Source organism: Gossypium arboreum, chromosome 12, assembly GCF_025698485.1.
Source record: "Gossypium arboreum isolate Shixiya-1 chromosome 12, ASM2569848v2, whole genome shotgun sequence".
Taxonomy (NCBI): domain Eukaryota; kingdom Viridiplantae; phylum Streptophyta; class Magnoliopsida; order Malvales; family Malvaceae; genus Gossypium; species Gossypium arboreum.
In genome coordinates, this window is record NC_069081.1 from 38,071,035 (window position 1) to 38,083,077 (window position 12,043).

The 12,043-nt window shown below is 32.1% G+C and overlaps 1 protein-coding gene across 2 annotated transcripts; it reads right to left on the reverse strand.

Annotated features, from left to right (window-relative positions):
- Positions 1–980: 980 nt before the first annotated feature.
- Positions 981–11,727, reverse strand: LOC108483162 (WD repeat-containing protein 26 homolog). 2 transcript variants are annotated; one of them, XM_017786394.2, is made up of 5 exons: positions 11,462–11,727; positions 7,711–8,581; positions 4,130–4,231; positions 1,717–2,343; positions 981–1,327 (listed from the first exon to the last, which is right to left on the reverse strand). In XM_017786394.2, the coding sequence occupies exons 2-5, from the start codon at positions 8,506–8,508 to the stop codon at positions 1,112–1,114; spliced, it is 1,743 nt and encodes a 580-aa protein (XP_017641883.1). In that variant the 5' UTR covers positions 8,509–8,581; positions 11,462–11,727; the 3' UTR covers positions 981–1,111. The 2 variants fall into 2 exon arrangements, with proteins under 2 accessions (XP_017641883.1, XP_052879413.1); XM_053023453.1 differs by lacking the exon at positions 11,462–11,727 and adding an exon at positions 11,244–11,450.
- Positions 11,728–12,043: the final 316 nt, after the last annotated feature.

Consider the following 12,043-nt stretch of genomic DNA (forward strand, 5'->3'; position numbering starts at 1 on the left):
AATAATTTTTAAAGTAATAAAACAAGTTCTGGAATATTATTCTTTCAGACACAAGAAGAAAACCCTGAGGATCCATAATTTAGACTTGATCGGGGGCATAATCAAATTCAACAAAGTTCAAACAATAAGTAAAATCTAACCAAGTTGAAACAGTAAACAGTGAAAGTAACATGAAATCTCTAATATTAAGAGTTAAATTACATTTTACCTCTATTTACTCAAAAAATAGGTAAATTAATCAATTTAAATCAAATCAATGAACAAATTAGTCTTTTCTATTAAAAATAATTTCATCTATTTCTATTGTCAAAATAGAAAAAACTAATGAAATAACCAAAAAGTTACAAGTAAACATCCATCTACGTATAGGAACTAGTTTTTAACAATAAAAATGATTAGAATTTTTAACAAAAAAATTTATTTGCTCTTTAATTCACCGTGTAAAAATTAATTTACCCATTTTTGAAGTATAAAGAATAAAATGCAATCTAATATTTAATACAATAATCACCATAATACTTTTGCCAAACAATAAACAGCTGAAGCTCAATTTAGAACTCGCAATTCAAAACACTACTAGCTCAATCAAGTTTTATTCAAACTTAATTAACCTAGTTTAATTTGTAGATACACAGCATGCTCAACTTCCAAAATAATTATGACCTCCAATTATTGTTTTTGTTCTCCTTGAATTTAATAAGTAGAACATCCAAATATTCAAATTATAACTCAAGTTTGCTCGAGTAAATAGTGACAATTAAATTCGAGTCTTTTTGAACCATACTCGTATATTTTATTTGCACCCCTATGAGTGACAACAGTAAACAAAAGCTACAGACAGATCCTTTAATAGTAATATTCCATGAAAATGCAAGTAAACATCGGAAAACATATGCTGCAGGGGTATACATGAGCAAGCAAGCTTCAAATTTTCACCATTAGCAGTAATGAAATTAGTTAAATATTAAAAAGAGAGAAAATTTATTATCAAAAAGCTGCAGCATTGTTGACTATCTTTTTTTATATGAATGTCAGCATTCAACAACGTCAAATATTTACATGAAACCAATCATATCAAGCATTAAAGATTCGAGATTCCTAGCATTCAATCTCAGGTACCTCCATTGCAATAATGGATACCATTACCGTGAGTGTCTTTCTGCTTAGCGCTTAGATTATTCAAGCCCCATATCCGAATCGTACGATCATCGCTGGCTGATGCCAACATGTGAGGGTTTGTTGGATTCCAGCTCACACAATTAACAGCTCCAGAATGACCTGGTAATGCCTCTATAAGCTCTCCTGTGCCCCTATGCCAAATATAGACCTAAACATACAGAAACAAAATTAAATTTCATTCGAACTTCAGCAATAAATAGCACTCCTTCACAAATTAGTGAAAACAAATGAATAAGAAAATTAGAGGCTCAAATCAACAAGAAATATCACCTATGCATGCAAGCATATGATTGCAAATGACCAACGAACATGAAGTTGCGACTTTCACGGATAAAGAAAAATTTTATCTATAGTAACCTTCACAAAACTTCAGTCTTTTATTTACACTAAAATCTCACTTAAATGACACATTTATGCAGAGATGGATCCTCTATATACCAACACATGGCAACCAGATTATCAGAAAATTGTTTTCCATATGGATCATTGGGGAACTTACTGCTACAGATTGATATAGTACAAATTTAAAGTCCGTACCAGTGAGTCCTCACTACCACTAGCTACAAAAGCTTGCTCAAGTCCACCAAAACAAGACCTAATGATGAAGCGGGTGCGTTTGTGGCCTCTATATTTAGAAACAAGCTTCAGATCATCTTCTATGCTCCATAAATGGATTTCCTGGTTTAGAAGATTTACCAGTAAGAATCTGTTGTCTCTTGATAATGAGAACGAAGTTATTGTTTGATCCTCTTCAATAAATCTCTCAACTTTCGCTTCCCTATCAAGTAATAATATTGCTGTTTCCCTACATATACTTATAATCTGCTTTCCATCACTTGTTATTTCCAAATCAGAAATTTTTAGGGTATGTTGCCCTTTCCAGCACTCTAGCTCTCTCCCATCCAATTCCCACAAACTAATACTCTTATCATTAACACCAGAAAAAATCCATTTGCCATCTGGAGACCATCCACATGAAACCATACCAAGACCAGCTTTTTCATAAACACTGAGGCACTCACCAGAAGAGGCGTCCCAGCGCCTTACAACCTCCTCTACCCCACATGTGAGAAGCTGGTGGTCATCAGGACTCCATGAAACAGAAGAGACGGGTTTCTGGTGACCAGAGAGTTTATGTTTTAAAGATATTCCATTTGCATCAACCTACAATAAGTCAAAACATTAGAATGAGAAAATCAACTGACTTCTAGGCTTCTGAGATGTGACAACATAGTTGATTCACAGTGATCTAAGCATTCTCACACATTAATACGATCCTTGTATGCTTGAAAATACAGATTCCAGCCAATACAGATTCCAGCCAATAGAAACTCTTAATTTCACCAGCACCTTTGCATGATTGTAGAAAATTTTGAAAAAGAGGAAAAGATGGAGTCTCTTATGTTTGAAAGTACTAAAAACTTGCCAAAACAAGAAAACAAAATAAGAGAATGGACTTAAATAGTAAATTGATAAAGGATGACAAAAGAAAAGTGACCGTTGCAGAGATTTTGATGTTAGATGGAGATGTTCCCCACAAGTTGCTTAAATTAGGATAAAATAAACCCTCAAGAAGGCTAAAGATTTCAAGAAAATAAATAGTTATGCTTTCCACTGCTAAAAAAACGAAAATCAAACTCAGAAAGCCCATGAGTAAAATATAGAAAAGCATTTTGACAAAACTAATATGCAGAAAAACTACAGGAGAAGAAATTTGGATTAAAAAAACCTCAAGTGGGTTTAATGATTCAAAAAATGAATAATTAAACTTTCTACTGCTACAAAAACAAGTTCAGGAAGTCCAAGAAAAAGATGGAGTAGAAAAGCATTTTGACCAGACACATATGTTGAAATGTACAGTAGAAAATGTTCAATAACAGGCCTTGTTCTAAAAAAACAAGCTCTCTCTTTTAGTAATCATCTGATTATATAATTTTTTATGTTTTTTTCATTCTATTCAAATGATAACTAAAACTAAATGAAAGATTCAATAACAGACCTTGTTCCAGACAACTTTTTCTCTTTGTTCCTTTTAATTAAATTTGATGTCTTCCTTTTTACTTCTTACTAATGATGCATGTCCTTCTACATTTGAAGTATACTGATTTTGATGTCAGATATAATAAGGGTTACATTCAGTTTGATGCACGTGAAGCAGCCCAGAAAGCTATAGGTCACTCAGTCTTTAACTTCTGTTTCATCACCCTTTCTCACAATTTCTCATGATATTAATTTGATGCAAACACTTGCACAACTCAGGTCCTATAAGGGGAAAATACTAGCTTTAATTATCAGAGTTCCTTCGTTGTAGCATCTCGGGTCCTGTTTGCTAAGGTTTGATTTGACTACTAGTTTTCGTTATTTGTTCATTGTTATTCTTTTCACCTTTCATAAACTTCATAAAAAGACACAATAATGAGGAAAAGGAAAAATCACATTTGATTAAAATTAAAAAATGGCTAAAATAATCCACATTCAGACATAATCTGTCCAATAAAAAAAAATGCTGTTTGTAGTGAACTGTCAATTTTAAAAGGGGAGGGGAGGGCCAAAATCAAGTAGTAAAAATAACAATCAAGCTTAATTAAGTTTAATCAACAAGAACCACTTCTCTTTTTATTATTTCTTTCCTTATTTTATTAAGTTGACAGCTAAGGTAGGCTATAAGATACAGATGAAGCATAAAGTATCAAAGGAAGATGCCAAAGATTAAGTGGACATAAGCAAAAAAGATATCATATGTTGCAATATTTAATTGAAAGTACATAATAAAATACTGCCCTTATGTCCGTAATGGAATACGAAAAACAGAGTTGAAAACGTAAAGCAGTTTATTACCATAAGTAGGAATTTAAAAAATAAAAATTGCAAGGCATAAGCTATAGGAAAAGTTTATCCTAAGCAAAATCAACCTTATATGTTATATCCATGTTCCAAGGAATAGCAATACCTCCCAAATGATTGCTGAGCAATCATGTGATGATGAAGCTAAGTATTTCCCATTATGTGAAAATTGCAAAAACCATATTTCATCAGTGTGCGCCGGTAGTATCTGTTGCACGAGAAATGGAGGGAAAAAGGATTTTAAAAAAAAGAACTTGCAAAAATAATTTAATAAAAAGAAAAAATTGCAAGTCAGAAGTTGATAAATTTCAGACTAGGAATAGACAAATAGAAACAATCAAAAATCAGAAAATATTCCAGTCAGAATGCACTAAAGCAAATCACTTGGAAGCATATGTAAACAAATAATCCAATCAACCAGACAAGTCCACTAAAAAGACATAAACACAAGACAGAGGTAACCAAATTTGGGTGTCATATGATTGTATTAGTGCCATGGCCATGTCAACCTGTTTATGACAAAAATATTCATATTATGCAAGCTGATCTGCCTAACCTGTATATGACCCGTTTATACATGTTCTATCAATTGTATCAATAGTGTTCCACATTAGTCAAAATATCTACGGGTCTAACTCATTTATTGAATTATTAATATTTAAAATACATAACAGAAATTATTGTTCGTGTTTAAATTACTAATAATGTCTAAATGCATTAATCAGGTCATGTTTAAACAGGATGATCATATTTAAATGTATTACCAGTTTTACATTATGTAACCGGAGTAATAGACACATCGTATTCATGTAAAAATTTGACATGATTAACTGATCATGCAATGTCAACGCCGGCTAATTTAACTGTTGTACTATTACCTTGACAGACTAAGGAGCCTGGAAAACATATTCTTGAAATTGTCTAGAACACCTTGAGATTTGTCTTAAGCATTCACTGGAAGACTTCACATGGTTATCCTTAGCCTATCACATATCACACCTCATTGTCTCAATCAATTACATTATCCTTGAGAAATCATGTCAGATAATGAATGTACATGTTTTATGCACATTATAAGAACTTGTTTGAAAGCTAGTGACAAAATCTTCACCAACAAAGTTTTATGGCACCAACAACCATCAATCAAAACATAATTGATAATAATATATGGGACTTGATATATAAATGGGACCCTTTTCATAAATGCAAAACTACCAAAATACTCTTTAACCATAAAATAGAATGTAACTAGCAAACTTAAAATCCCAAGTGCACTTTCCATTTGTCCTAGAAGACAGCTTTACGGATGGAAATGCCATCACATTCCTTAAAATGTGATTTATAATTTTGTTAAAATATCTCAATGAATCATAAATATCTTCTTTTTAACATGTGATTTATAATTTTCTTGGAGAAGACTTCCAATTGTTGATCACCAATGTAGCCAATAAAACTGGACCCAACCTGCAAGTTCAACTGGAAACTGGTACGTCTAGTAATTCAACTATAGTAATATGACCAAAAAATGGACTAACTGCATAGAACCAGCCAAAACCTGGAATCGGTCGGTCAACCCAGAAATAAACAATAAAATAAAGAATTGTTGAAGGTGAAATCAGGAACAACTCCCAAGCATTTTTTCTTGATCATGTCACCCCGAGAAGGAGAAAGGAAAAAGCAAGAGATAAAAGCTGGTAGTACAGATTTAAACTCGATTTTTCATTTTCAAAGTTTCCAACAATTTTCCTATTTTTGGGTGGGTGTTTGGCATAGACAAAAAGGAGAGAGACAAGACTGACCTTTTAAAATTTGTCGTATTTTGGCAATATAAGGTGAGAAGAGAGTGATTGGGACAGAGGTTGGGGGGGTCAGGAGAGAAGAGACTTGGGAAAGAGAAAGGAAGATGGGGAAACTAGAAAGAGAAGAAAGATGGAAGGTGGGAAGGAGAGATAAGAAATATGAAGGGAAGAGAAGATGGAGAAATGAGAAACAGAAGAAAGATGGGGAAGTTGTCAAAAGAAATAATTTTCTCAGGCTGTGTACATTTGATAGAGGACAATGTTAAGGACTATTGTTGAACCAAAAACTAGAGACTTGACCGGTTCAATTTCCGGCCTCCTTTTAAACATTGAGTGTAGCTTACGAGTACCTCCCAGACACCAAATGTGCATTCCAGGCACGACCACAAAGAAAAGGTAAAGATGAGTCAAGCTATGTTACAGGGATTCAAGTACTGACACCCAATAATAGTATGTGTCCACGTGTCTGACTTACCTTTTGTTTAAAAGCTTGAACCCACAAAATAAACCAAAAAGGATCCAATAATTATAGGATATGCAGATTATAACAATGCCTTAAATAAATAATATGAATGCAAATATTGCAATCATTTATAAATCAATGGTATGATTTTTAATTCTACATTTATTCATTTAATTATATATAAATTATTTATTTGATTTAATTAATTCATTTAGAATGGCATTTATATCATTGTATTCAAATTTCAAACAATGATCCTTTTTTTTATGCTATAACTCCTTCCTTAATAGTGATACCTTTAGTTTGGACACCATAAGATTCAACTCACTTTGCATACTCCCTCAATAAACTTTCCATTTTCATCTCTAATTATTTACCCAACTTCAATTCAAACCATCCAGATTATTAATAGTATTAATTCAAGAAAAGCTAATGTATGGATCAAACTATAGAAAGAGGGGGCCAAAGTGAACAGATTCAACAGTGGGAAGAATCAGGAATACATATTGTGTTTTATCCAAGTGTTGAAGTGTTGGATACACGTACAATATCAATTATAGAAGATTCTATGTAACAAAGGAGTCAAGGAAATTTGGTTTAACGAACTATTACAACATATCAAGAGTAGTTTCACTCGTCTAATTTATTTGTTGGAACAAAGCTTTGGATACCAAGCATGAAGATATTGACTTGGACATTGATCAACTTAGAAAATGATCTTCGATTAGTTTTTTTTTTTTTTTTTCAGAAATCACAACGAGTTCTCAAGCACCACGATTAGGATCATTCCATGCAATATTCTTCCAACAATGAATGGGATATCAAAGAGCTCACTATCTAGTCAATTACAGACTTCATATTGTTTCTTATAGTCCGCAAGTTCTACAATTTAATCTATGTTAGATACTTTTCTAGCACATCATCTATATTCAAGGTGAGAATCCTAGAACACAAACCATCATCAATGACTCAAGATTGGTCTTCCCATTGGCATTTTCAAATCTTAGATACCCTGGAGCACATTTTTTATGCTAGGGTAATCAGTATATAGGTAGTGAAAGGCTCAAGATTGCACCTAATAAAGAAATTGTTTATAGAAAATGAAGTATTCAAAATATTAATGCCAATGAAAGTATAAACACTAGAATTTAAAACCTATTTTATAAACAAACGCCTAATATCGTTTCTATCATGCCTGAATCAAGAAAAGATTATTGAAGCAAATTACCAGAGTTTATATTGCAACAAAACCCATATTGATAAAGCATGATGTAAAATAGATTTCTAATTTCTACAATACTAAGACACAAAATTTTGATTCAATAAAAAATGTAGAACTAATAAATTTGCCATCTTAAGTAAGGCATGAAAGATAAGAGAAAGATTTCAAAACTATAAAATCTGATTACCAAAATAGAATCTAACCTGCAATGCATAAGAAGGAATTTGATCTCTCGCACACTGATGATCAGCAAATAGTGATATTTCCTCATCCAAAGAGTTGTGAAACATGCAAGCATCTCTTTGCAAGCCAAGGGCCTGTTCAACTAAATGCTCCAACCTTCTTTCAGGAACCATAACTGTTGGAGGAAGCAGCTTCTGTAATTCTTCCAATAACTTAGTCCGGGATCTTGCCCTTGAAGTATTTTGTTTTGGAGACCGAACAGTAAAACAGTGAGAGGGTGACACAATGGACAAAGAAAGCTCACGAACTCTACCATGATTGATACAAAGAGGAGATATCTCAGTTCTCAGTGTCTTCAGAGCATCCATGACTTTTTCTTCGTCCAAAAATTCAAAAAACTTCTGCTCCAATATCAGAAAAGAGGCTGATTTTATGATCATTTCATCTGTTAGACCAATATTGTGCAATGTGGCGACACTTTCATCCCAATCTCCCTCAAGAACTTGCCGCATAAATACATTAATAATAGAAGAATGCAATGCTATCCCTGATTCCTCTTCTAAATGAGCACCACTCCTTATATAACCAAGTGAGTATAATGCTTTTGCTATTATTCGGACAAATTCGACTTTCTTTATAACTCCTTTTGAACCAACAACTTCTTCGCCCCCATCAGACTGCAGGGGTCGAGCCATCAAGTCTCTTGAAGACCCAACTATAGACTCTTTAACAGTTGAACCGTTTGAAAGATGTATCAATGCTTCAGAGGATAGTTTCATGCGTTTTGAGGCTGGTTCATCATCCTCTACACCTCCCATGAAATGTGCACCTCAGCCCATATATTATTGAAGTGGAAAAAGAATAGCAATAGGTAGCAATGCCAATAAACCCCTGCATAAAATAGTCAAAAAGAAGTTGGTTTCTAAATTTGAGCATAAGACAGAGACAGACTCACAGAGTAAACTCTCACCATTATCACCGTCCAAAATATAACATGATTAAGTCATAAAAAACACAGGCAATTGTGAGGAGGGTAAATGTTGTTTCCTAAAAGTAATCAGTTCAGTTATCCTTCATAAAATATGCAAATAAAGCTTTTTATACTTATCCTTCATAAAAGATCTTAGGAAGTAAGGAGAGCAACATCTTATCGAAGGCAAGGGTTTGTTTCAAAAACTCCATGGTATATCCATCCTTAAGAACTTCACATACTCATAGCAGATATAAGTTGTCTGTCCAAAATAATAGAACACATTCTTTATCACTTTGGAGACATCCCAAACTTGAAATTTTAGCCAAAAAAATTATCAACTAAGTGCCCAATGTGACAGTTAGAGGAGAGTGTTCGATTGAATCAAGTCGAATCAAGTGAAAAAATTTTGAGTTAATCGAGTTGACGAGTCCTTATTTAGATCCCAAAATTATTATTTAAAAAAATTAAAACTTTAACTATCTTTATATGTACTTTAGAATTTTTTTTAAAAAATTTATAATTTTTTTAGATATATAAATTTTGTAATTTTTATAAATATTTTGAATTTTAAAATTTATTTTGAATTTTTGAAAATTATTTTGTATTTTTTGTTGAGAGAGACGCCAATTTGCTCATTTTCAAAATTGACAAGGACCAAAGGATATTTACACCAATCTGTTATTCGAGTTATTCGAATTGTAAAATTCAACTCGACTCGAACTTGAAAGTTGAATTACTTATTCGAGTTGACTCGAATAACTCAAATAACTCGATTCGATTAACTTGAAATTCGAATTTTTTTCGATTTTTTCGAATTGAATCGAGTTTTGCTCACCCCTAATCATAGTTCCAATTTTCCAGCTATTCTGTTTTAACATAATGGTTAAAATATCCCGATTAACATTAAAAAGTACTCCAATAACAGAGTCAATCCATAGTAACATGCTTAGATGCAGATGGTCACATCATTTTTTGTTTACTTCCTAAGCAACAACAATGTAACCTCCCTAGGTTGCGGACAAAGCCATGTCTGGAGTAGATATCGACACCCACTTGAAGTAATTTCATGATTGTAAGAAGCCATTCAAGTAAAGAGAGCAGGATGTAATTTATGACAGGAGTCAGTTTCAAAAAGTCATAGTATAATTATTCTTAAGAACTTCAAATTCTCACAAATAGCAGATATTAGATATCTACCCAAAGGAATAGGAGACATACTTTTCTCCATGTATCCAAGGTAAATTGGAGGATTCCCAAACTTCAAATTTCAGCCAAAGAATCAAATTCAGGGAACTTGGAAAGATAAATTTTACTGAACCTTTTAAGGTTTAAAATAAATTGTTAGCTAGATATAACTGAGGATCCAATAAATAAGAAAGAAAATTAGTTCATCATTCTTGCTAGCATAAGAATTTAACCATAAAGACTTTGTTCCCAATACAGAAAACAAAGGGAACATTTCATTAATTTGACATAACTAAAGATCCTACCAAAAAATATAAAAAGTCAATATGGGATTTTGACATCATTTGTATTCTATCCTAAAGGGAAACACAGGGGGCATATGGTTTCAATGTCATTCAAAGATTATTCTTACCATACTATTCTACTGCAGAATGCTTTCAGAAGGACAATGCTTCTGATTTAGTATATTAGAGCAATTACTTGAAACATTTAAAGCAATTCTACTGCTATTAGACATGATGCTAACACAATCCGATTTTAAAGTCAGTGGTTCTTGATCATTCTCTTCGAATCTTTGTGATAGAAAGTTTTCAATATTTATGTTACTGCAGAAAAGAAAAACAAAAATGCATTTTGCAGCGCAATCCGTTCTAATTTAGTTGATGAAGCTGTTCAATTGGCATGTCTGCAAAGTGTGTCAAAGTTGGGAATGTCAATCATTACGGACAATCAAAGGAGAAGAATTATCATTGCATCCTTCTCCAATAGCAATTTACTTCTTATACATTTGGATCAGTCTACGAAAATAAATGTAGTGGCCATAACATCTCTAAGTACAACTTCTTTATCCCAAACTAACATGGAAGGAGAAAAATGGAAATAAGCATAAAGGATTCAGAAAGAAAATGTTTTGTTTTGCTAGGAGTCTAGGCCTAACATGGAAATTGAGCAGTCATAATTCTTAATATAATTGCGCAAGCCTATTTAGGTGTTGCATATTCCACTAACTCAACTAGTCAACATACAAGTTGAGAAAGTCACGTAAAATAATTATGAAATCCGCATTTGTACATGATTGAAAAGATCAGATTGCCACAATATCCATATATACGATAAAGCTGAAACTAAACAAATCACGTTAAAAATACGATGGCAATTTCAAAAAGATAAGAAAGAAATTTGCCAACATTAACATGTAAAAATGAACAAAGAAGAGGATTTTAGTTCCAAAATAGAATAAAAAAAGGTTTCAAGCAGGAAAGATGGAAAACCCACATCTGAAAAATAAAAAATAATGTAGATTATCTACAATACCAAGCAGCTAAAACTAGTACCTCCGAATACAGTATGAAAAAGACAAAGCTACTAGCAAATAAGCTAAAAGGCAAAACTTACCCAGAACCAGTAGAAGATTAAATTGCAAGTTAAATCAGAGTAAACCGGCATTAAAATGGAAAAATCTGGAATCCCAAAAAAGTATTATGAACCAAGCAGCCAATTCAGATCAGAACAATCGGATGAAAATCCAATGATCAATAAAATTAATGAAGGTGAAGAAATGCAGAAGACTAAGCTTAAAAAACAACAAACTAAACCAAACCAAAAAAGATTACCCTTTTTTATCTTATATTTGTCGGCAGAAACTTGATATAAGCAAGAAACTGACGAAATGAACAGGAAAAAAAAAGTATAAGGATTAAAATCAGATATGGAATTGTAAAGGGCTACCCATATCCAAGGGAAAAGCAAGGTGCTTGATAACTTTGCAAATGGGTAGAATAAGGAAAACAAGAGACTTTGAGTTTTTTTTTTTTTTTTTGGGATATTGAAATATTTTGCTTTGAATTTGGGTAGTAGATCCACTTTAATAAATTTTTTATCTTTGTAATTCCATCTGTTTTAATTTTTTAAAGAATTAATTCATTTATTCAGCGTACAAACATGTTATAATAAAAGGACAAACTTCCATTAACACGATATTTAGCTACATTAACAATAAAATATATTGCTGTTAAATTGCTTAATATCAATATTGTTATTAAAGAAAATTTGATTCAAATTTAAATAATTCTTATTTAAAAAGTTGTAAAAGATTATTATTAGTTTTAAACTTGTATAAGAAAAATAGAATATTAAAATATATCTATTTAATTTTTAAATGTGAAAAATGTAAAAGTTTAATAATATTGACTCTA